General features: G+C 29.9%; 3 protein-coding genes across 4 annotated transcripts; all 3 read right to left on the reverse strand.

Annotated features, from left to right (window-relative positions):
• Positions 1 to 800: 800 nt before the first annotated feature.
• LOC106771734 (amino-acid permease BAT1 homolog) lies at positions 801 to 3,857 on the reverse strand. Its single transcript, XM_014657735.2, has 8 exons — positions 3,731 to 3,857; positions 3,396 to 3,656; positions 2,881 to 2,899; positions 2,559 to 2,778; positions 2,283 to 2,464; positions 1,759 to 2,048; positions 1,546 to 1,675; positions 801 to 1,262 (listed from the first exon to the last, which is right to left on the reverse strand). Exons 1-8 carry the CDS (start codon positions 3,844 to 3,846, stop codon positions 897 to 899), a joined length of 1,584 nt encoding a protein of 527 aa, XP_014513221.2. The 5' UTR covers positions 3,847 to 3,857; the 3' UTR covers positions 801 to 896.
• A 1,931-nt stretch (positions 3,858 to 5,788) lies between these two features.
• Positions 5,789 to 10,298, reverse strand: LOC106772822 (lipid phosphate phosphatase 2). Its single transcript, XM_014659424.2, has 8 exons — positions 10,170 to 10,298; positions 8,562 to 8,784; positions 8,346 to 8,433; positions 8,149 to 8,258; positions 7,945 to 8,038; positions 7,106 to 7,294; positions 6,967 to 7,026; positions 5,789 to 6,399 (listed from the first exon to the last, which is right to left on the reverse strand). Exons 2-8 carry the CDS (start codon positions 8,775 to 8,777, stop codon positions 6,188 to 6,190), a joined length of 969 nt encoding a protein of 322 aa, XP_014514910.1. The 5' UTR covers positions 8,778 to 8,784; positions 10,170 to 10,298; the 3' UTR covers positions 5,789 to 6,187.
• Positions 10,299 to 15,147: 4,849 nt separating this feature from the next.
• On the reverse strand, positions 15,148 to 23,163 carry LOC106770895 (lipid phosphate phosphatase 2). Of its 2 annotated transcripts, none has more exons than XM_014656739.2 (9): positions 23,024 to 23,163; positions 22,667 to 22,753; positions 21,729 to 21,953; positions 21,335 to 21,422; positions 20,680 to 20,789; positions 17,461 to 17,551; positions 16,764 to 16,952; positions 16,577 to 16,636; positions 15,148 to 15,538 (listed from the first exon to the last, which is right to left on the reverse strand). In XM_014656739.2, the coding sequence occupies exons 2-9, from the start codon at positions 22,721 to 22,723 to the stop codon at positions 15,342 to 15,344; spliced, it is 1,017 nt and encodes a 338-aa protein (XP_014512225.1). In that variant the 5' UTR covers positions 22,724 to 22,753; positions 23,024 to 23,163; the 3' UTR covers positions 15,148 to 15,341. The 2 variants fall into 2 exon arrangements, with proteins under 2 accessions (XP_014512225.1, XP_014512226.1); XM_014656740.2 differs by lacking the exon at positions 23,024 to 23,163 and adding an exon at positions 22,905 to 22,983.
• Between the last annotated feature and the right edge of the window lie 2,640 nt (positions 23,164 to 25,803).

A 25,803-nucleotide genomic window follows, 5' to 3' on the forward strand; every position in this document is an offset into this window, starting at 1 on the left:
TTAAAGAATGTTTGTATTTTTTTTATTTTAAAAAAATGTAATTAAATGGGCTAGTGAACCAACCCGTTTACCCACCAACCCGTGGTGGGTCGGGCCGGGTTCAAGTTTTTCTGGCTCGCCAATAAATGAGCCGGGTTGGGTTGATCACTAAGTGACCAACCCGTGGTGAGCCGGGCCGGGTCGAGCCGGGTTACCCGTTTTGACAGCTCTAGTTTTAGCTATATATATATATATATATACACACACACGGATCTTTATGTTATAAAATAAACATATGGTTCCAATTATTAAATGTAATGGTCAAATAGTAATATACCTCTTTATGTTTACGTATGTAGATGTAAAGAAAAAGAAATATTGCATTTGATAGAAAAATAATATATTATCTTCGTGTAAAATAAAAAGACTTAACTTCAACTCCCTGTTTAAACACGTCCCAACTAATTAGTTGTCGAATGTGAACATATAAAACCTAAAACAATTTAAGGAACACTTTTTGACTCTTTATTCTTTTTTTTTTCCAAATATCAAACTTCAATACTTTTTTTGGAGTTATATTTACATAAATAATAAACTATTATTTTAATGAGCTGTGATTAAAACATATTATTAATAAATTTGTTGAAAATAATTAATTATACTTAAATACAGTAAAAATAAGAAAATTATGTTTAAAACTGAAAGAAATAAAATTGATTAAAGATATCACATTACAAAGATAGAGAAATTAGTAAAAGCATAACATACAATTATTCAGAATTTCACTTAAGTTTCTAAAATTCAAATTTTCGTGATAATGATGATACATATTTAGGAATCAAAATAAAAATATAAGTTTCAAAAGCTAAATTAGTGAATTACTTGTAAGGTTTGATAAATGAGGTCTTACAAAGTCATCATAACAACGAAAAAGTTGAGTTTTTAACGTCGGTTAAAGGGCCTTTGAACCAGCTGTGACCAGTGAGTATCCAGAAGGCGACTACAAGAGCAAGCACAGATCCAACGGCAACAGGAGCGTAGTTAAATGTTTGGATGGCTATTGGGTACGAAACAGGCAACGAGAACAGTACGGAGATTATCACAACCCAAATTACTGCGGCCCAGCCCACAATGATTCCGTACCGGCCCAAGTTGAAAGGCCCCGGAGCAAAATGCTTTTGGGCCATGGTCACCCTAAAAAATATAGGCAGAGCATAGGCAATATTGAGGGCAATCACTGCTATCGACACCATTGCTTCAAATGCCACAATGCTACCGAGAGACTGCAACACATTTACATTTCACTCTTTGTTCAAACATATTGCTCCCCTTTTCTAAGAGATGCAACTTATAAAAAATGAAAGCTTATATCGAGTAAAGATTTTCTGTTGAATTTTTTTATGTTTTCTTTGAGCATTAAAAATATAATAATATTGATATATTAATTTTTTCTTAATATATTTTAAAACATAAAAAATTTGTTTCAATCAGTGTATTTTGAAGATATATCAGATAATCATCATAGAAAAATGTAGTAGAGAATCTAAATTGTAATATATGACATACCGTTAATGCCATGCAAAATGATACTGAAACAGAAAGCCAAACTGCATTGACGGGAACCTCCTGGTTGTTAACTTTGTGCCACAGTGATGAGAATGGCATGGCCCCGTCTCTAGCGAAAGCATAAGCCATTCTGGACAATGTTTAAGCATACCATATTACATTCATATGTAAGTGTAACTAGATATCACCAGCAGCTAAGGTTGTCAGGTTTACCTTGAGTTGCTGGTAACTGAACTCATACCACAGAAAAATACGGCAACACCAACAATTACTAAGCAAACAATGCCCCCATTTCCATTGCCATATCTTTTCTTGAATGCTAGATAAAACACTTCAGCAATGGCATACCCACCAGCATCATTATCTTCACTCAAAAGGTAATGGATGTCAGTGACTGCAAAGGTAATGCCTAGTATGTAACCCCATCCAAGTATGATGGATATCCCAACAGAGCTGATAAGTCCTTTTGGTCCATTTCTATCAGCTCCCTTTGTTTCCTCTGTCTGAAAGATAAAGTAATAGATATAAAGTGTGTATAAAAATTTGTTAGGTGTCAAAATAGTAGTATGTGAAATTAATCTTAGTCTTGTGATTTGATAACTCTCTTTCAATGGAAACAAGCAGCACAAAATTTACGGTGTGGAAGCAATAGTTCAAGGTTATACTGCAAAGAAATTTTCTTAAAGCTTTCCATCTGCATTATATAGAAAGGAAGAAAAAGAGTAGAAAAGATGTACCATATGAGCTGATGAATCATACCCACAAAGGGTATACTGACTCATTAGAAGTCCCAAGAGAAATATATAGGGTTTGCTGTTAATTCCATTGTCATTTTCAGCATTAAAATGAGTGAAAACAAAGCTGACACTAGCCCTTTCCGTTGTAACAGATGGAATGAGAATCATCAGCACAAAAACGCCTAAAAGTTTCTCAGTTCAAATTAGATATTCAACATGGCCTACCTAGAGAACTGAATTTAGGAAGAGAAATTGATCAAATTACTTTTTTCATACCAAAAATATTCCAGATAGCACCCAACTGTGCTAAGAATGATATCACTGAGACAGGAAGACTGTTTATCATACCGTGGAGGAGCAATATTCCCCCATGAAAAGCAATAACTACATACTTGGAAGCCTGATATCCACCACCATTTTTGCCACCAGTGCTAAGGAGAATGATAACTTGAATTAGTTGTGCAAGTGAAAAATCTACACTTGTTGTCCCTGCCCACTGCAAATGAAAAGAAATGAAAAATTAGAGCTTCAGATGGATTATTAGCATTCTACATCTTCGGATGTTAAAATTCATGAAAATGTGACTTTTCAAAAATACCTGGCCTATAATATTGAACCTGCATGAAAAGAGAAACATGCAACATTCGTCAGAGAATGCCATTGTATTTTGTAATTAGAATTTCATCAAGCTACAAAATTGAGTTTCAAGCCAAAGGCTATTAGGGAGAGCTATATAATTTAGATATTTCAACCAAGGTGTTCATAAGAAATATTGCATATTTTCATAACCTGCTTGAACATTGTTCATCATATAATTGACTTGTAAAGAAAAGGGGAACAGATCCTTTGAAGTTAGGTGGTGTGACAATAACTACCACATAAATTTAAGTGAGAGTAACATATATTCCCCATTTTACCTTATTTTTGCGATTAATTATACTGCAAAGGAACTGATACTTAACTTTCTTTGACAGATTCTAGTATTGCAATTAATCTAAAAGATTAGATAAAAGTGGTTCTTGTTTTGGCTTCCCAAAGTCCAAAAATGAATGCTAAGAAGAGAATTACAATATGAAAAGAGAATAATTGGTAATGTGGTTCAGAATTGAATACCAGCCAGTAATCCAAGAAGCAAAGGGTGCCCATCTAGGGCCAGCAAGTTTAGCACTCCAATAGTAGAGACCACCAGTGGTTGGATAAGATGAACAGATTTCAGCCATTGACAGTGCAACGAGCATGGTGAAAGCAGAAGCTATAAACCACCCATATTGCATTGAAACGGGGCCACCATAGTTCAACCCAGTGTTGTAAAGGGTGGTGACACCAGTGAGCACCGATATAACGGAAAACGAGAGGGAGAAATTTGAAATGACCCTGCAAACACGTAATTGGAAATGAAAAACCAACAAAACCAAAGCGAAGGAAAGAATCAAACGATAAAACCTTACGAAAGACCACGCTTGAGTTCTTGTTTGTAACCAAGTTCTAGAAGACGGGCATGTCCAGAATCAAGTGAAGAAGCATCACCCTCTGTAATTGCAACCACACGAGATGAGAGTGTCATGTTTCCCGCAGCAGAATCCATGATCTTGCAGTGAAAAAACACTAACACGCATTACTCAAACACAGTATTATGTAGCTCTTGTTTCCTCCTTTCTTTTGTCGTGTATCTAACAAAAGTCAACGTGAGATCAACTTCTTAACATAAGTTTGATTACTTTTTTGTATTCTCGTGCTCTTTGAACGAGTTTCAAACTTCTGATGACTGTTTTACTAATAGTAAATGTTTTCATAGTTTACTAATTGGTAACAAATGTTTGGCAACATATTAAAATAATGGAAGTCTTACCACGCTGTTGACTTCATTAACATTTTACAAAATCTTTTGATGGAATGGTAATATATGAATATAAAACTGAGACTGTTTGCATCATATTTACAAATAAATATTGAAATTGTCACATATCCATGTCCATTTGCAGACAGAGAGTATAATGTGCCGCTAAGTAGCTGCGCTTTATATGGTAGGTGGAGTTCGTTTCTTTAAGCTTTCCATTCTCTACTTATTTTCATCAGGGTGTTCTTGGTTTCTTCAGGTGCCATGCATCAATCTCATCCTAAATTAATCCTATGCAACTTTCCAAACCTTCGGCTTACAAATTACCTATTTTGTTATAATTTGTAAGGTTGTAAAAAGTTACCAGAAAAATTAAATAATTTTACTGAGATAATTAATGCACTATTACGATTATTATATTATAATAGAACGGAATTTATTATGTTTTTTTTATTGTTATCATTATTCAATTTTAAATTTGAAATTATATCAAGTTTAATACTTTACATTCATTATACGTAAAAGTTATGGAGTTAAAAAAAATGTTTGTTTTATATAATAAATATAATATGCGATAAACATCATTGAATAAATGTTATTAGAAAAAAAATATTTTCTATATTTTCGAATAACATAATACACAATAATATGAAATTGAATACTTATAGCACAATATAATTTTCATTATTATTATCTTCTAAAAAAGTATGAAATAACATTTATATTATAAAATAATATAAGTATAACCATTATGTTTTTAATATTTATGTTAAAACTTTCATGAATGAAATCTTAAAACTTTAGCAGCTATTTTTTTTTTCGTTGGGATTTACAACCGTTATATTTACTATCGTAGTGATGTCAAATTAAATTGAAAGCAAATTTTTTTTAATGAGGTATTGAAATGGTCTTGACCATGTTAAAGAAATCAAATAAAACGAGAGACTTTATATATATACTTGCTTCGATTTCGTGAGATTCTTAGAGTGACGTATATTTCCATGAACTTATATTTTTTTATACAGGTTAAGGGCGAAGTTTTTAAATATCTTTAAGACTTAGGTAATAGTGTCCTTTTCGTCAATTTATTTTTCAAAATTCTGACACTTACATTTTTGTTTTTCAAATTAAAAAAAAAGGTGATTCACGACAAATAATTAAGAAATCATGTGAAGGTTTTTGATGAATTCAAATGATGAATCGTCAAACTAATTTTTGGAATAGTAAACCATAATTTATATAAAATGGTAAGATTAATAATTAATAAAAAATACTACAAGTATTAATCATGAGAATAAAAAGTGGTGGAAGTAGAAGATATCCAAGACACGTATCTAAAAATAGTTTAGTGATTTAACTCTAGTTAACCATTTGTAGAAATCCATATTATTTTTTATTAAAATTACATATTAAATAATAGCTATACAAGTATGAATCATCTTTTACGAACTTAACTTACAGAGAATTAACTCGTTATATTAAATATTGTTGAACAGTAATTTTATACTAACCAATGGAGAAGCAGACAGTAATTTCATTGTTTTTAATTTATAGCTAGTGTTAAAAAAGGATCAGAAGTATATCAGGTGACAGTATAGTAATAAAGGAAAAGACAAACATATATACCAAATTTTATAATACAAGAAAATAAAGTATGTTTACGCCAAACGATACAAAACTAAAGTATAATATAATCTGTCCGAACTGAGTAATGTAAGCAAAAATTGAGTTACAGAGTAAGATAACTTCCTCAAAAAACATATTAAAATTTCTCGACCATTTTCAGTAGAGGAGTTCTAGAAGTTCTATTATTATGCTCCCTTTCGTCACATTGCAAAGCAGCGTATAGTGTATACTTCAATCTTGGGAATTAAAAGAGAACTAACATGACATCCCAAATTTTCAATCTAACAACCATCTTATCTTAAAAGCAAAGTAAAGGAATGGATTGATATCATTTAAAGGGACGAGGATTCTAAAATGGTTTATCTGCAACTGAAACTCACGAAGCCTATAATTTTTACAGATTATGGACATGATTGTGATGTTTCCTATGTCTTTATGGCAGTCAATGTGTTCTTACATTTTGGGATGCTCCTAACATGGGGCTTGAATCCCAGCTGTTGACTCGTGTATCAGCATCATGTTGAGGTGGAATATACACAGATACAGCTTGAAGCTCAGAAGACTGCACATGATGAATCTCATTATTCACGGTAGAGGGCTGAGAACCATTACGAGATTCAGCCAACATCTGGAAGTATGCGTGAGGTCCCCAACCTACATATACAATTATGTAAAATAATACGCACACAATTGTGATCCAAACATTTTTCTTCAATATCTGAACTAGAACCCATAAAAGATCATCTCAGCCTGGCCATTTTGTTGAAAATTTAACAGTAACAAGATTGTCCAACCCAATTTTTTATAGGATTGAGGCCTATGTTTGGAACTACGGCAAAAGCAATAAACTAAACCAAATTTTAAAATTATAACTACTTGGCATAAAAAGGTACGTTTTTATAAAACAAAACAAATATAGACACAAACATGGAAAAGTTGTATAATCATATTGAACACTTCGGTAAATTATGAGTATTTTACAAGTAACATATACGTCTTTTCTAAATTTAGATCAGACCCACATATTTTGATGAAGCTGATTTGGGCACGAAATTTCAGAAGCCGTATATTAACACATACTATGTCCAAAATGAGTGTAGCCTGAAATTTCAGAAGTGGCTAGACTGATTTGGGTTGAAAAGGATTCAAAGCAAATTACCACAACAACAATATTAACACATACTATGACGAGATGATGAAAGGAACAATTCATGGTCTTACCATCTAGGTCGTAAGGAGGTGGATAGAATTGTAAGTAACAAAAGGAAGCAATTGTCGTCCCTGGTAAAAGAAAATCGTATCAGAAACTTTGCAAAAGGGTTTATTGAAATATGTAATAATATGGCAACGATATACTAACCTATAAGACCTCCAGCAAACACATCTTGCCAATGATGCCAATAATCATCAACACGAGAGACAGCAATCATAGCTGCCACGAGGACCGGTAAGAAAACGAGACAGAGCTTTGCAACATGGCCCCTGCGGTCAAATACCCTAATTTTACCAGATAGATACCAAGAAAGATAAACAAGACCAGCAAAGGACCCTGCATACAAAAGAAACATGTCATTTCTAAGATACTGAGGACACAGGTTGAGAAACTGAGGGATTTGATATATTTTTACTAATGATTTTATTTCCAGTTTTACATTAAGATGGAAGGAAATGTTGAAAAAAAACTGAAAAAAAAAAAAAAAAATCTTTTGTTCACTATTTCCTTTCCAAGTTCGAACATCTTTGAAACGTAAATTACGAGAAAACATGGTAGTATTTTTTGCAATTCCAAATGAAGACAAAAATATGTAATCAATCAATCCACGGTAGAATCCTTTGCTTATATTTTTTGACAAAGTAATATTTTTGTAGCCATTGAAAATGACTACAAAAATAGAACCGAACGCGACCTGAATATTCCAAAACAGATCAAATGCCTCACCCTTTTGAAAGTAATATGATTAATCAAGGCTGTACAAGAATTCCTAACAAATACTTTCCTTAATTTGAAAAGAACAAATCTAAAACAATTTCTACGCTTGTAGTTCTATTAGAATAGACGAACTTCGTCGTGAACATACTGTGACATTGTAACTTGTATAGACATCTGGAGTCAATAAGTTCACCAAAATAAAACCTTTTTCTGTATCTGAAATATTACTCTGTTTCGAAAAAAAGTTTAAGATTGTAAAGAGTACTTACAAGAAGTATGTCCGCTGGGGAAACTTTTGTGCCCTTCCTTAATAACACCCTTATCTCCAGTACAGCGAACATCACTTGTTACTGGATCAAACACCTGATCATGTCATGCACCAATGGGGCGTTTATTGAGTAGTTAACTACATAAAAGCTGTACATGTGACATTAACTAGACTATCTAGGAGGTCAATAAAATTAAAAACCCACCCCCTTTCCATCAGGGAAACAACGCCAGAAGAAATCTGGCCTCGGCCGTCCAACACCATCCTTGATAGCATCAGTTATCACCGCAGTAATGAGTACAGAAAATAGAAGTCCTGAGATGCATCCGGTAAAAGGTTTAAGTATATCAATGTGACGTGCAAATATGGATGAAAAAGGACTTGTAAGGTCCAGAAATGTACCCAATATAGCGTGGTGGAAGTCATAGACATCCTTTCGAATGAAATAATAAACGAGAAAAACGGCCAGTGGTAACAATATGGCTACTATCTGTTCAGGAATTATAATTCAGAATCTTATATCTTGAGTATTAAGTCAAGGATAAACAAAACATATAATATCAGTAGTGAATTTAATTTCTTTGAATCGAAGAAGCAATCCAAGGAAGCTAAATATACCGGAACGGCCCAAAAGGGAATAGTATTGCCTTTCAATGGGTATCTAAGGTCAGTCATCATCCCCTCCCCAACGAAACGGTGAAATGGCTCTATTATATTCAAGACAGCATCGATGATCACAAGAAGCAAAAGAATCAACCAGTCATGCATATGGATCCTTGCCACTCTAGTTCCATGTGATCTGATAGTATGCATGCCCAACTGAATTTCTGGCATTATTTTTCTGCAATTGACACACGAGAAGTTTAGCAGGACTTGTGTTAAAAATTAAAGTGCCAAAAGAGAACAACAAGCGCAGAAACAGAAGAGAGCACAGTACTAAAGATAATGTCACAGGGATAAATATGTGTATACACACACACACATATATATATATATATGAAAAGTTCTATTTATACATGCATATCCTGTTGTAAAGTGATCCAGCAAAACGGAGCATTAGTGACTCAACATAATTCAGAATTCGGGATTTTACTCAAGCAAATGCAAATAGTATTTCTGGAACCAGAGACCATTATGTAGTTAAGTTATTGCTCTATTTTCCCTATTTTGTTAGTGGTACGTAATAATATGCCTTGTATCAGTGTTCGATGGATATGGAATCACGGGACTTGGATTGCCCGTGTAGTCAGTTTTGACACACATAATTCTGCAGTCATTATCAAGTAGCTAGCAAAAATTCTACTCTCTCTCTCTCTTCTCTCTCTCTCTCTCTCTCTCTCTCTCTCTCTCACTCACTGCAGAGAAATCTTATTACCTGTACTGTTTCAGTAATGTACTACTTATCTGAGATTTCAGTTTTATATCATCACCTGATTCTGTAGCTTATTTGCCGTTTTTTCAACTGTTTTCCCACAAGAATGAAGCACGCATGTACATAACATTTCAACAGGTATGATATAAACTGGATTCAATCATGTGATCCTTGAGTTATACACTCATACCGAAGATATATGTCACTAAACCTTATTAAATCCGATTCTCTACCATCTCTCTCTCATCCTCTTGGAAAATCACATAATTATATTAAGAACACACAGGTTCACATAGTTCACTTCAGTTTCAGTCACAAAATTCAAAAAGACACTCTGCCCTATCACATTCCCTTCTATAGTAAAATCACTATCAATAAAGACTACACGCTCTGCATAACAGAAAAACTTGCAAGTAGTGTAAGTTATGGTCACAGCATCAAAATATCACATTGAACCCAAATTTTTATTTAAAAAATAAAAATAAAAAGCAAATACAGAGTTGCATGGATCTGGTCAGGATGTCTTCTATTTTTTTCTTTCAGCAATTACAGAGACAGAACATCAAAGACTTCTCGTATTACTCCGAAGATAAAATCAAATCTCATCAAATCAAAATCCGACAGGTGAACCACAGATCGAAAACAGTTTGGCTATAAACTTTTTTTATAATTTTCACTCCACGTGGTTTGAAGAAGTAGAGGAATTTTGAACTCCGGTTACTCAATTAGTAGTGGTTTTGAGTTAGAACAGAAAATAATAAAAGAAAAAAGAACATACGCAGTAGAGTAGAGAAAGCGAGAAAGCCGTGTTTAGAAGAACAATGCAATAATACGAGAGAGAGTAGCGAACTCACCTGCAACTGCACGTGCACGAGATTCGAGGCTGTCGAAGGAGAAAGAAAGAAAGAAGGCAGAAATGTAGATTGGAACGAAGGAGGATTGTCTGCAAGGCCTATTTCAAAATGACAAAAAGAAGAAGGCGCGTGGGCATTATTAATTAAAAGGAAAACACTTTATTTATTACTTTTTTTCAATCTTGCCTTTTAATATTTAAGACCATCTCCAAAAGTATCCCACTTAATCGCTGGTTTAAGAAAATGTTAAACAAGAAAAACAGGGGAAAATGTAAATAAAATATTATAAAAATGTTAACATTTATAAACATTTCTTAATAAATTAAATTTAATTAAAATCTAATGAGTTAAATTAAAAATTGTATAATACATATCTATCTAAAGTGAAATAAAAAGTTTATACCGTGTTGATAAGAATAAAATAGCATTGGAGATGTTTTAAGTCTTATTCCCCTTGCTTATAAGGAAGTTATTATTATCTTCATATATACTACAATTCTTATCTAATATATATTCATAATTTATTTATATTTATAAGAATGTATATCGAGATTCTTAATTAACTTTGTGTAAATAAATTATATTTTTCTTTGACGTTTATTTATGAGAATTATGGTTAGTGAAATCACTATCAGGTTGATATTCGGTATTTCTTGATTTGAAATTGAAAACACAAACCTTTTATGTATAAAATTAATATAAATATTAAATATAGCTAGTTAAAGTAAAATAAAAAGACAAAATATACTTACATACAAACATCAACTTTTGCTAATATCTTTAATATTTTATGACACAATAGATATTCTTCAATTTAATATAGATAATTTTTTTTTTAAATTTTCTTTTACATATATTCTTAAAGTAACAACAAAAGAGCTATCATACTTAACATAAACAAGTTGAAGAAATTAATGAAACCAGAGCACAGTGGAAAAAACATGAGTAATAAAAAAGTTTAAAAAATAAAAGAAACTTTTAGAAGGAAAAATACTCACCTTCTTCATACAGTTAAATTGAACATTTTCAAAACTTTGAATTCTATATATAGCAAAATTTAATATAAACGTTAAATTTTAATCCCTTAAAATAAAAAAACCAAAACAGAAAATATAAGCCAAACATCATCTTTATTCTCGTTAGTTTCAATTCAAAACCGTTATTAGAATTTCTTTCCTCCAAACATACTCAGAATTGTTTCTAGATTTTGTCTTAGACTAATCTAGCCGAAATGACGGACAAATAAGAAAGGAATCTAAATTTTAATTACACTCTTTAAAAAAAACTATTTATGCTTTCAAGAAAATGAATACATTTCAAAAAAACTATAAGATTAGATATAATTTCTATAGAATTTAATGTGTAATATAGAATCATTATTATTTGTCGGTAATCTGTTTTTTGTTTCTCAATAATGTGAATAAAACTAAATTTGAAAAAAAAAAAAAACAGGAAAAGATCAAGTGAAGAACTACATTCTCCATTCTCAAATATCACTAAAATGTGAACACCTTGACACGCTTTTGGGTTTTCTTCCTTTTCTTGCTTTTGACCAATCATTCAATATTTGCATTAATGTCTCCCCTTGGAAGTACATCCAAAGCTAGCGTGTAAGTTTGTCACGTGGCAGCAAACACCTATTTTGCTTCCAATTTAAATGTTAGAACACCTAAATACACCTTTTTTTTTTTTCAATAGGAATATTTGTCTTTTTTTTTTTAACATTAATTCAACTACCTTTTTTTTTTTTTGGTGATGATTATGATTATTTAATTTGTGGGGAAATATGTTGATGGTTGGAGTGAAATTATAAAAAAGCAAAAGGGCAAAAGAAAGAGGAAGAAAAGGAGGATGAGATTGTCTTGTGGTCAGGCTTTAGGGGTGTAAAATAATAATACTAAATGAGACATTGGAACTGTCATTTCGTGAATGCTTAAGAAGGATGAACCAAAAGAGACAATGTAAGGGGAAATAGATTCACAGTTTCAGAATTTCAAACCCTCCAAAAGTTAAGTTTCTCACCTTCTCTTCAATAATATTATTTTATTGGCTTTGAATATTCACCCAAAAACAATATTTGGTTGGGAATTTGGGTGTTAAATATCCCTATATTTATATATATACCTAGCGTGTTTGGAGAAAACTGTATTTTCCTTTTTGGATTAAATTTATTGCCCACTTTACTCTTTTGAATGTTCAAATTCTTCTCGCTTTTCATCTTTTCTTTTTCTTTTTTCTGTTACTATTTTAGATGAACAGATGTCATGAAAATTTAGGATGGCAATACAGAGAGATAAAAGGGTAGCACGTATAGGAAGATAACACGTCACTAGGAGCTTATACGAAAGAATTTTTTTTTAATAATTTTTTGACAATATATTATTATTAGTTTATTTTAAATATTTTTTTAAATAGACCAATAAAATAATAATATGTTTATAAAAAATTATTAAAAATAATTGTGAAAATATCATAATTTTATATGAAAATATTTTCGTTAGAAAATATCTGTCGGTCTTTCTCAACTTTCCTCTTTCTCTTTTCTCGAATTAACTTGTTTATAGATTTTTTTAAATTATTTTACCCTTTTAATAATTTTATAAAATTATTGGTTTAATGGGATTTCTTCAAAATGTACTGATATCAAGGGTAAAATATGCTATTTATTTAATATCAACTTTTTAAAGAAAAAAGGTAATTTATACGGTTCTAATTTAGGGAAAAGTATCCAAGTTTTAATTTTGAAAAATATAGTGTGATTTTTCTTTTATTTATTTGGCATTATTTTTTTTACTTTTTTTTAAATTGTAAAAGTTCATTCTTTTAAAACTATATTTTCTTTATTAGATATGTATGATATTACCTCTGCTCTTTGACTTTCTCTTATTTATAATTCACATTATTGTAATCTATAGTGCAATATTGAAGAGAAAAAATGTGATGCTTCTTGTAGAAGAAAACCAAAACTTTGACCTTAAAACATATCAGAGTTTTGCGAAGGTTATGTTGAAAGTGTGGTATTGAGAATGTTGGAGTTTCTATTCCTTAATTTCCATTTGGTTGTCATACAGTATGACAAAAGACCAATAGCCTGGTTCCTTATTATTTCCTAAAAGGAGTATGTGCTTAAGAATATTTATGACTTTTGGTTGTTGTAAATGAAAATATTTATATTGTGACTTTCTTTTTTAGGTAGTATAAGTGAAACCATATTGATAGTTTTAAAATTTTGTAAGAGTGTCAATTTTTCATATGTTTAAATTATTAGACTTATTTTTGTTATTAAATATTTTATATGTATTTAGTTGAAAACTGATTTTTGTATTATATTAAATTCTTTTGACGTTTTTGTTAATTGATATTCAAATAAAACATATTAAATTATATAAATAACTTAAATATTAATAAGAAATATTAATAAAACATATTAAATTATATAAAAAGGAAAAAATCAATATCTTTTATTTTTATAATTAAAAATATTATTTAATATATTACATCTCTCTCAAATTCTTTTACATGGTCTGAGTAGAAAAATATTAGAAAACTTGAGTTTTTATCGTATGACCTTGTTAACGTGTGAACTCAGTTTGCAGCAACTGCCGAAGCTAACTGTGCGAAACTTAATGGAAAACGCGTTGAGTTGCCATATATGATGGTACAATCAATCCCCATATCATGCCTTCCCCAGATCATCGAAACCTACGTAACCATTCACTGTATTTATTATTTATTATTTTTTTAATACTTTGACACTTTTTAAATAATAAATTCTAACAAATATAGTTTATATTTATTGATCAAAGGTTACGTCATTAACTTAACCAATCTATTAAAAACAAAAAATCAAAATGAGTTATGTTAGGTGCGCTGTGTAAATTTGTACTGAACAACTTTCTAAAGCATGTAGTACTTAGAAGAACTATTCTGGAAGAAATATCTGAAGATTTTAGAGAAAAGGAAAACCTGTGTGATTAAAATATGAAAATAAATAATAATAATATAAGTAAAAGAGTTACTATGCATAACTTTTACTATCATGATCAGATAATCACGAAAACAGAAATTGTTTAAATTGTGAATGTAATTTGAAATAAAATAAAATAAAGCATAACCAGCAATATGTTTATGCAGTCCTCTGACCAGCATTAGAGATATTTTTATTTTTAATTTCTTATTTTTTATAATACATGCAAGATTAATCATTTTGAGTCATCCATATTTAGCCTGCATAAATAAGACCAAATAGACTGAGTTGCATAAAAATTATAAATTAATTATTTTGACCCATCTTAGTTAACTACATGCACATTACTGACATAAATATATAAAAAAAAAAATCACATTTAAAATGAAACCACAAGGCAAAAGATCAATTTTACAGTGATTTTTGTTAATGTGAGATGTGGTCTGTTAATACATGCAAGTTGTAAATATGTAAAATCAATTTTAAGAAAAATTAAATGCATTTTCACTTTATAACTTATGAGATGATAATTTTTATTCTAAATTTTGATTCTCAAATTTTAAAAATAAATAAATGGAATCTTTATCACTTAACGGTTTTAAAATTTTTGATAGATATTCTACCCTTTACAAGTGCCTTTGAAACGGAAGTGTGTGCAATGAAAGGAAGAGGTGCAGAAAACAAAATGGGTAAGAAGGGATTCCTAAGTTTTTTAATAGCCGTTTGCTTTTCTGGGCTAGATAAATTTTGTTTTTTTTTACATCCACTTTTATTGCACGCACCTCAGTTTTAAAACCAAGTATAAACAATAAAATATTCAAAATAAATTATGTTTCTTATGTCAATTTTTTTTAACTAGTTAGATAACAAAAAAAATGACCATATTCATTTATTTTCAAATTTAAAATTAAACTTTATTAAATTTTGAAATAAAATCTAATTTTTCATTTAAAAACTAAAAACATACATAATTTTAAAAATAATATAGTTCAAATGCTTTCTTTTAAAAAAAACATGTAATAACATGATTTTATTCAGCGGAAAGCAGCCGCCATTTTTCATCTTTACAGTGGCAGTGCAAATAATAATAATAATAATGCATGAAAAACAGAAACTTGACAAGTTGCTAATTCTAAAGTTGGAAGTATACACAAAAGTAAGGAAGCAGAGGGAGAAGATTAGGGGAAGAGATGACTGCTATAAGATTACTTGTGTTCCATTTCCATGGCTTCCAAGGTTGGGCTACGAAAAGGGTAAGGTGTAAAGGTATCACCATTTCTCCTTGGTTCTTGATTCGTAACACCTTCCTCCATCGCCTGCACAACCGGCGACTCCCTGTCCGTGTTTCCATTGTTGCCTCGTGATTCCTCCATTGCTCGGAAATATGCATATGGACCCCATCCTGAAAATAAAAATAAAAATAAAGCATTCTTAAAAGCAGACATGACTCAAATCAGTACTATGTTACGAATCACTCTCTGAATTTTGGACCACATGAAATGCTGCCAATTAAACACAGGCAAACATTTTATGATGGGAAACCCGAAATTTCTACTCTCAATGACCAACATGAATGTGAAAATTCTCAATCCATTCAATGTTATTCAAAAATTATACTGTAGAAAACAATCTAAAAAAAATAATTATATAATTCAAGACACTTTTTTATACAATTTCAAACTATTTTAAATATAGATAATCTAAAATATATTCTAAATTAATAATCAAGACACATATTACAAATTACATAATTTTAAACTATATTCTAAAATCGATCCTTAAGGTCTCCTGACCGATTTATTAGCATCTCTATAAAAATATAAGTGTTTTCAAGATTTCAATCAACTTGTCAAATTTCAAGATACGCAAAAATGAGAATTTTTTTTGTTCAATATTCTGTTTTACAGAGAAGATAAAAATCAATTAAATTACTAAAAGGGAAAATAACGTAAAATTTCTAAGTATTTAATTAAAGAAAAACAAATAAAAGATAAAAAAAATAGAGTAAATTTCAATATTTTTGATTCTTTTCCAATGAATAATACATTAATTGTGACATTTTCCATCTAACTCCTATATATGTAACTGAAGATACCTTAACTCCACTACAGACTATTTAAAGAAGTGATTTATAAAGAGGTTTTAAATAAGTTTTGAAAAAGCATGATATCATCAGGCCATACAAATAAAGCTACATGTTGTACACAAATCAAGACTCAGATCTGTAGAGATTAATTTGATTAACTTATCGAATCAAATCTAGTTATATATAAAGTACAATCTACTGCTTATTGGAATCAAAACCTCACTAATCGATCAATGATAAGTATAATGCAAAATAAAAAACCATGCAAAATCAAAGATATAAACAACATTTGTCTTACCTTCATGCAAAATCTACTGTTGATGATAATAATCATGAATAAGATAGGGGTGTTACCTTCATTACTATAGGGAGCAGGGAAGAACTGCATATAGCAAAAGGTTGCCACAACTAACCCTGAAAGAAACATCAAACAGTGAGATGGGTTTCGCTTTTATTTAATTGTTTCAAAATGGCTTCTGATATTTAATACTTTGCTGTGATATTTAATCTCATAGCTTTTTATATTCCATAAAAAACAAACCCAGAAGTCCTCCTGCAAACACATCTTGCCAATGATGCCAATAGTCATCCACTCGTGAGATTCCAACCATGCAAGCAGTAAGAAGAGGAAGAAAAACAATGCACAATTTTGCTATGTGCCCTTTTTGATCAAAAGCTTTAATCTTTCCCGACAGGTACAGAGAAAGAAAACCTAGACCTGCAAAGGACCCTGCAGAACAACATTTATCAGAAAAAGGCCTATACACAAACAATTTTCAGTACAAATGAGCTAGTAATCTGATGAATAATTAATTTTCTGATAAACTAACTAAAATAATATTTACCAATTTCCCACTCTTCAAAACACTCTTCCTATTATTAAAAGCAAGGTCGCTTTTAGCTAACATTATGCTAACTAATATAATTAATGAACACTACGAGAAATATAATTGAATGCTCAGATTCGACCTGTCTACATAGTAAAATGCATTGTTATTTACCATTGCTCACACCAAAACAGGCACAAAAAGAAGGGGACCACCCAGCACAACGAAAATTGTGAAAGGTTTGGTACAGTTTGATATTCTCATCCCGAAAACCAGCTTTTTGTTTAAATTAATTGTGTTTTATCATGTGAAATATCAGAGTAGTTCTAAACTTGATTCCAAAGAAATACCAAAATTGAAACAAGTAAGCTATTCAATCTAAGTTTTGTATAAATAATAATCGATACTCACATGATGTATGACCGCTTGGGAAACTTTTGTGTCCTTCTTTTATATCGCTCTCCTTGCCATGACATACCACATCTCCCCATTTATCATAATTCTGTAAAGTTAATCAAAGAGAAAACGATTAACAAAGAGCCATTTCTTTAGCAGCTACCCACTGCATAAAATGACACAAATACTTTTCTAGAAGCATCTGACAGCTCTTATCCATATGACAGATAAAAGCATCGTCTAACCAAGAAGATTTGAGGAGACACAAAATTGGATTTAGAATAGATTTTAATCTGGATGCTCTTAAAAAGAGATGCACGTCCCATAACGGTCTTATCCTGTGAAGGAACCGAATCCCTGCTGTTAGTTTTCGTGCAGAATTCTTAAAACATAAAATTGTTATTAACAAATTTAATTTACTATTTTAAAATACAAGTTGATTTTTAATGGTTAACTTCAATGAAGTTATTTTTATATAACTGTAGATTCCTTGTTCAGTGGTGAGAGGGTATAAAAACATTTTGGCTAAGACTATGAATCTCACCTGATGTAAGGAAACCACGAGATTAATTTTGTTGGGAATTAAGTCTTTTACTAAAGCTTATTTCTTAATAAGAAAAAGTAATCTATTTTACAAAAATATTAATATCAAATGCTTTGGAGAATATAAAGTGAGAAGCATAAAGTTGAAATGTTAAGTAAAATAATTTTTTTAAAAGAAACAAAATTAGGAACATCAAAATATGAAATTACCAAGATTTAATATTATAAGATAAATTTTTCCTTTTATTCAATGTCAAATATTAAATATTAAGAAAGAAATTATAATCTCATAAAATATACATTATAATAGTCTATCAAATAATTATTTTCTAAGTGTTATACATTCTTATTTAACAAAACATAAACAACATATAAATTATTAAAATAAAAATAAATAAATAAATGTCTGTATAAATTATTTGATTAAATGAATTCGAGGTTTTCAATTTTTTAAAAATAAAATATATGAATAAAATCACATATTAAATGTAATTAATGATGATAGGAAAAGTATTTGGAGATATGAGTAAAAGTTAATAAATATAAAATAAGTAAAATGGTTGAGAAAAAATGAAAAATAATGTGGTAGAAGAGTGATTTATCAAATGAAACATAAACAAGGAAAAAAAATAGAGAAAATAAATTTTGTAACTTAGATAAACTAACAGCTTTCACAATTGTTGGCTCAAAACTGAAAGTCAGATGTTCTTACATAAAAAATAAAAAACAAATAAATATATTAAAAAAGAGTATTAATTAAATATATGCTTTTGATTTAATAAAATTAATATTTGTGTTTTTTTAATATGTAACATACAAAGAATAATAATTCTAATCAAGATTATGATAAAAGAAAAACAATTAAAAATAAATTTAAGAGAAAAAATTTGTATAACAAAAGTTATTATTTAAATAAAACATAATTAAGGAATAAAATTAATATAATTTTTTAAATTAACTAATAAAATAAGAGTGTTTTAATAATTTTAATAAAGAAAGGAATAAGTATCTACATATTCATCCCGTGAATTTAGATGATACACAAAGACAGATTTATTTCATTTCTAAATCTTAGTAACATAAATTAACTATTATATGCATGAATAAATTTAGTAAAATATTCACCTTTAGGATCTTTTATAAAATAGTTAAGTACGTATTTCTTAATCACTGATCAGGTTTATACAAATTATAAAGTTCTAACCATTATGCATAGAAACAGCAAGTTATTTACAACTTTCATCAATTTATAACTTATTCTCTTCAAATAATACTTTTGTTTTTTATGTTTTTTTTTTTTAAGTAATTTGTATTAGAGATACTTGTTCATTTAACAAATGCTGTTGGTAGATCCCCACGACTATTTGTTTTAGGCAAAGACATAAAAGAATGGTATTTGACTGTATTTTTATTGTCACCTATATCAGCCAAAGTTCTATATGAGAATCATGTTGGGTTTTAAAGTGACCATTCCCCTCTTATAGGCTAACGAATTCAGTTAATTTGTAGTTAGTTTGGGATTCATGGTCTTGTCTCCTAAGTTTTGGAATATTACTACTTGAGTTGTTGATTTATTAGAACTTTTCTTCTAAGTAATTGTTTGATTATAGTTTGTTCACTATTATAAGTGAATAGGCTTGTATCATTGACATAAAATTTATATTAAATGATTTGGTAACAAACCAAAAGAAAAAATATGTAGAAGTGGATTTTAAAGTGACTTTAAATCTAACTCTATCTTATAAAATTGATTTGTAAAGTGAGGTTTACTTTCATTTATATACTATAAATTGACCTTATCTCTAGTCGATATAGAACTTCCAACACATTCTCATGTCGAGCAATACGGATATGAGTGTGAGACTAAATATTAATGGACGGAACAATATATGTCCTAATGCAAAAAATCTCGTTAGGACAGGTTCTAATTTGTTTATAATACAATGTTAAAAGTGGACTTTAAACTTAACTCAATCCCACAAAACTAACTTGTAAGATGAGGTTTGCAACTACTTATATACTCTAAACCGATCTTATATATCTCTAGTCGATATGAGATTTTCAATGCACCCTCTCATGCTAAAGTATATATACATATTGAATGTGAGACTAGACACTAATGGGTAGTTCGATAGCAACCTAATAATAGTAGATGAAATTATATGTCTAACAAAGAATAAATATCACTAGTATAAATTCTAAATCGACTTTGATACCATGTTAAGAAATAAAGTCTAACAATTCCATAAAACCGACTTATAATGTGAGATTTACATCCATTTATATACTATAAATTGGTATTAATCTCTAATTGATGTGACTTCCAACTTACATAAACTCTCACCTCAAGTCAATGAGGCAAAACTGTCGTGTAAAATCTGTACTAAGTTAATTAATTAAGTTACGAAAAAATTATAATGATACAGAACACTTAACCATGAAATGATGAGAAAAAAATTATGTACTAAAATAAGTAATTCCGTTGGTGACCGATTCTATGATAAGAAAAAAATGTTAACTATAATCTTTTGTCAACAAGTAAATTATATATTTTATAAAGAAATATGATATGTAATGTTATTAATATATCTACATTATGATTTGTCATGGGAGTTTTATTAATTAGCGCAGGAAGTGTAGATGATGGAGATCCAGATTCATAAGGTGACATAAATTATAGAAGTTGCGTACCTCCACTCCATCGGGAAAGCAACGCCAAAAGAAGTCTGGCCGAGGCCGGCCAACTGCATTTTTTATAGCATCGGTTAAGACCCCAGTGATCAGAGCTGCAAATAACAAGCCTGTGGTACCAAGTAACGAAGCACATTAACACCTATATTCACCAATCTCTCAACTAACAGATCCATAATATATACCCAGGCACATGCGTTTGTTAACTTCAGAATATAACGTTTTAGCAAGGTATATCTTTTTTTCAAAAAAACTACCAAAATCTTTCTAACTTTTATAAAATGGCTTTATTCTAAGACTTTTAGTAATATATTAATTTAAAATATATCCACAGTCAAATATTATTTTTAAATGATGCATTTCTTATGTTTAACTATTTTAACAAATTGAGTAGAATGAATTACTTTGAATAACATAAAACTCTAAACTTATTATTTAAGGTCTACAACAACTTTTCGTATTGAAAAGAAAAAGACAATGTAAGAGTGGCCTAAAAAATTTTAACAATTCCAGTTCTTCCTTAAACTCAACTTTTATACAGTTTCATTTTCTGTATTGAATGAGTTGTTTCAAATATTAAATCAAAGCAAAATGAATCATCAGATCTCGACTAAAATACTCTTCACTAGGATGCATGTCAAAGGCAAAAGGTTACCTAAAACACTGTGATGTAAATCGTATACATCTCTCCTGCGCATATAAAATAGAAGGAAAACAGCCATTGGCAACAGAACCGCATATAACTGGTCATTAGACGAAGAACAAATAATTAGTTAAAATTTTTAGTACCATATAAAACTAAGCTATCTCATAAAGAAGACGTGCAGGAAGCAAACAAGGCAAGAACCTCTCATTATTTTCTATCATCTCTTAGACAAAATTTCCCAGGACCAAGACAGAAAAAATACATGTATTATAACGAAACAATTAAATAGTTAAAAGTTGAGCAGGTATAAAAATGAACCCAAAGGCAAACTAATAATCCCATAGACTAGGAAGCAACCTATTCAAATTATTATGCAGTAAAAAAAGAAATAGAAAACACTTACAGGAACAGCCCAAACTGGCACCGTGTTTTCTTTCATAGGATATTTAAGGTCTTCCATCATATCCCTTCCCACAAAGCGATAAAATGGTTTGATGACAAAAAGGACAACCTCTATCACTATAAGAAGCAACAAAATAAGCCAATCACGAACGTGATTTCTTGCAAGTGCGGCTCCATGGGACTTGATAGTATGAGCCGAGGGATCAACCGGCAGCCTCATCCCTCCCTGCCCCCACATAATGAACAATCGAGAAATTAAACATCTATCTAAATTGGGAGTAAAGTTGAGCAAGAAATTATTGGCACTGCACATGCATATATACTACCTAGCCCACAAGGCAGTACATAATTATTATCGTTGTAAGCATTTTCATTTTCCACCACATCACATGATTGGTTTTACCCCCAAACAGGGATAAATCTGGCTGGCAAAAGTCATGGTTCAAAATTATGGTTCACAATCATAATTACACCAACAACTTCAATGTTTTCTGGAATCGAAACTCAGTTACACATTGCCTACATTTATCGAGATTTTTGAAGTCACCTTCATGCATAAAACTAATTTTTCAATGGCTTTCAGAAACAAAATAATGATTTCCTAAAAGTATTATTAGTTTGAAAATGAATAATGAAATACAAAAATGTTATCAGAGTTGTGAAGAAAAATTGAACGCAAAAGGGCCAGAGAAAGAATTTCTAAAAATTAACCCAAAAAAATTGAATTTATTTTCTGTGGACTCTTTTCATATAATTTTTTTAGAGTATCCCCTGACAGTTTCATCTCATTCCATTATACTGGTTAACCAATGTCTTCTTGTTTTTGAAAAAAAAAATGAGAATGAAAGATAACAAAATTAAACAGAGTACTACCACCACAGCATAGAAGAAAAGGAAACCAAAGAAACAGAAAAGAGTAAAAGAGAGAGAATTAACAACCTGAAATAACGCCCAAAACCTTTGAAAAGGAGAGAAACCCTGCGAAGCCGACGCCATAGTAGAGAATTTACACACAGCAGCACTAAACTGTGATTGTCATCACGCACACACAAATGAGAGAAAGTGAGAGTAAGAGTCTTATCCCAAACAGAGAAACAGATAATAGAAAAATATGAATAAATTAGAGAGAAAGGAATTGGAGTGTAAGTGGAGAAACATCAACTTCTTTTGCTGTTACCTTTTGAAAAACCACAAATGTTTCAGTGAGGAAAAGAAATATTGAAAATATTTTCTGAATTTATTTTAAGATTTATCACAAAAGAAAAAGTAGAAGACCATAGAAATAGAATAACTCACCGCTTTGAAATGAAATGGCGGGTGCTGTTAAGGAGCAGTTCCTGTTAAATCCAAATTGTAGATCCCAGGTAACTAACTCCTTTTCCTCTTCTCAAGAAATTTGATTTTTCCTCTTCTGAAAATTTGATTTTCTACTAAAAATTAATTTTGTGCATAACAATCTGATTCCAGATGAATTATCATTTATTTGATGTTAAATAATAAATTACATCAATAATATGCTACTATTTTATTTTTTTTATATAAACTGAGTCTTAACCATAAACTTTTCAACAATAATGACGTTGAACAAATTTAACAGATCAACCAAATAATGGAACATGGTATAGTCTTAGTTATAATAAATTGCTGTAGAAAGTTGTTATCTAAAATTTGAAAAAAGCAACAACTAACTAATTTATTTTGTTAATAATAATAATAATAATTAAATAGGCATAAGTTAAAGTGAAATAGATTATAAAACATGAATTAAAAAACAAAATTTGTGGAAATGATTAAGAGATTATAATTTAATAATGAAATGATTAAAACTATTCAATTTGTATGGTAGTCAAAACGTCTACATCATCAATTTGCAAAATGGGGTCCGATGAAGTTAATCAGACTATATACTAAAAGGTCCTACAGCTCAACCTTGTCATATAGGACCACTATAATATATGAAATAATGTCAACTTTGGGAATATTATTACAAAATTCAAATAATATCAGTCATCAGGATTTATGTATAGTCAAATTGTATTTTTAATTTATGTCATGTTCCTCATAAATCAAATTTATATATCTCTAAGTATAGCTCACTTTCTAAGCAACATCTGTGTACAAGAAATTAATTTAATTTAAAAAGAAAACATTATTTAAGGGGGATTGGCAACTTATTGACTCATCCATTTTATTTTTATTTTTCACTTATAAATTCCCTTATTCGGGTCCAGAAGATCTTAACTTAACCAATGAAACAACTCCATATATCTCTTTCCACCATTCAAATATAACAGTCGTACAGATATTTTCTTTTTTTTTTTATTACATTATTCAAATACAATTTAAATACCTTAAAGTTGTATAATATTGCAAAAATGATGAGGTCAGAAGATATATTGTGAATGAAGATAAGAAGTCAACATTTGAAACGCCCACAGGAGAATGGTGTTACAGACAAATTATTTCATGGCTAGAACACTGAACCATTTCACCAAATACGAAAATCAGCAGCAGACGTTTGAAGAGACAACTTTGATGTCCTAAAAATAAAAGTCACCAAATGAGGGCTTAGCGTTGACCCTTCTTTGTCATCCCTTTGTTCTGGATTGGTTGTTGCCAAAGATTTATTTTTTTTGCCTTAAAAGACAACTTGGTTGTCGAAGCACAACATGCTGTAGTGCTTTCCTCTGTGTCTGTCTTGTTCTAATGCCCAATAATTACTTTTGTTATTGATATGTAATATGTAATTAAAAACATTGATTAACTAGTGTTTCACATGTAATGTATGTGTGTATGCAATCTCACCACATCTCTTATAGTCAAAATCAAGTTAATGATCAAATGGAAATTAGTATCTGCTACGTGTCCTGCTAAAAACAAGTTTTCACCAAAAGGAAAACAAAATATCTTTGAAACTTTGGTTTTAATTTTTACACTGTTCTAGAAAATTAAAATTAACTGTTTAAATTTTTATGAAACTGAAAAATATAAGACTTTGTTCACTGTGGAATTTACATCTGTAGCAAATGAACTCTATAAAATTATTTTAAGAAAATGAATCTCAAATTTATAAAATCAGCTTGTTAATTGAAGTTTGTACTTACTTGTACATTATAATTTTCATATATTTAATTAATATGAAATTAAAAAATGTTTATGAGTGAGATCAGATGGATAAAAAAACTCATCTCAACCTTTTCTTTGTAAGAGAGCATGTACAGCTTAAATCAATTAGCCATTAGTAACATCTTTATGGAATGTGTATGCAATTATTCACTTTACTGGAAAAAAAATTGTGTTATTATTAATTTTTTTATATTTTTTTCTTTGACAATATTCTTCAGCTTTGTTTTATTCTATTGATCAAAGTTATTTCAGCTCTTTTTTCCTTTAAGAGTTGCGTTCACTGTTAAATTCTGAAATTGGGCCTTGTTAAAGATGAAAATGTGAATATGGACTGTAAGGTCAGCCCAAAATGATTTTGGATTAATTGGTGTAACTTCAGTGGATTGGGTTATGTATTTTTTGTTTTTGTTTTTTTTTTTTTTATATATATTTGGACTCACTGCAACGTGATCGTTGTCCTTCTAATTATATAATTCTTATAAGAAAAAGGAAAGCAGAAAAGACATTAGCAGAATTACATAAGCAAGGTTGAAAACCAAAAGGACAAGCAAGCCAAAACCAAAAAAACATGGGACAACCAATTCTAAGTTGAATTCAATTCTCTTTTCACTCATTTTTAAGTATTAAATATGAATGATGAATTGTGAATATATCTTATCCTAAATTTCTATATGGCAGCTTTTGTTGATCTGAGTGTACTTTGGTATAGTTTTTTTTTTTCCTTCTTTTCAGAATAGAAAGGGTGATGAATTTTTAAACAATAATTACAAATTTTGAAAATTTGAATGCCCTATAGTAGAGTACCTTCATGATCCTCAAGCTGTTGTGGTTGATGACTAATAATTATAAGTAAAAGATAAACATATAAAAAATTAACCACGGAATGAAAACTCAAAATTTTCAAATTCCAAAACTAAAATTGTGAAAGAAAAATTAAAAATTAGAAAAGA

The sequence above is a fragment of the Vigna radiata genome, chromosome 8, assembly GCF_000741045.1.
Source record: "Vigna radiata var. radiata cultivar VC1973A chromosome 8, Vradiata_ver6, whole genome shotgun sequence".
NCBI lineage: Eukaryota > Viridiplantae > Streptophyta > Magnoliopsida > Fabales > Fabaceae > Vigna > Vigna radiata.

Bases quoted from the DNA above. Each gene is read 5' to 3' on its own strand.
- LOC106771734 (XM_014657735.2), bottom strand. From the start codon at position 3,846: ATGACACTCTCATCTCGTGTGGTTGCAATTACAGAGGGTGATGCTTCT. The intron at 3,657-3,730 runs GTAAGGTTTTAT...ACGTGTTTGCAG, and splicing joins GAACTCAAGCGTGGTCTTTC to GGTCATTTCAAATTTCTCCC. The intron at 2,465-2,558 runs GTATGAAAAAAG...AGAAACTTTTAG, and splicing joins TGCTATCTGGAATATTTTTG to GCGTTTTTGTGCTGATGATT.
- LOC106772822 (XM_014659424.2), bottom strand. From the start codon at position 8,777: ATGCCAGAAATTCAGTTGGGCATGCATACTATCAGATCACATGGAACT. The intron at 8,434-8,561 runs GTATATTTAGCT...ATTCCTGAACAG, and splicing joins TTCCCTTTTGGGCCGTTCCG to ATAGTAGCCATATTGTTACC. The intron at 6,400-6,966 runs GTAAGACCATGA...TTGTATATGTAG, and splicing joins ACCTCCTTACGACCTAGATG to GTTGGGGACCTCACGCATAC.
- LOC106770895 (XM_014656739.2), bottom strand. From the start codon at position 22,723: ATGGCGTCGGCTTCGCAGGGTTTCTCTCCTTTTCAAAGGTTTTGGGCG. The intron at 21,954-22,666 runs GTTGTTAATTCT...ATGTGGGGGCAG, and splicing joins GGTTTTGGGCGTTATTTCAG to GGAGGGATGAGGCTGCCGGT. The intron at 15,539-16,576 runs GTAACACCCCTA...TTTTATTTTCAG, and splicing joins TGCTCCCTATAGTAATGAAG to GATGGGGTCCATATGCATAT.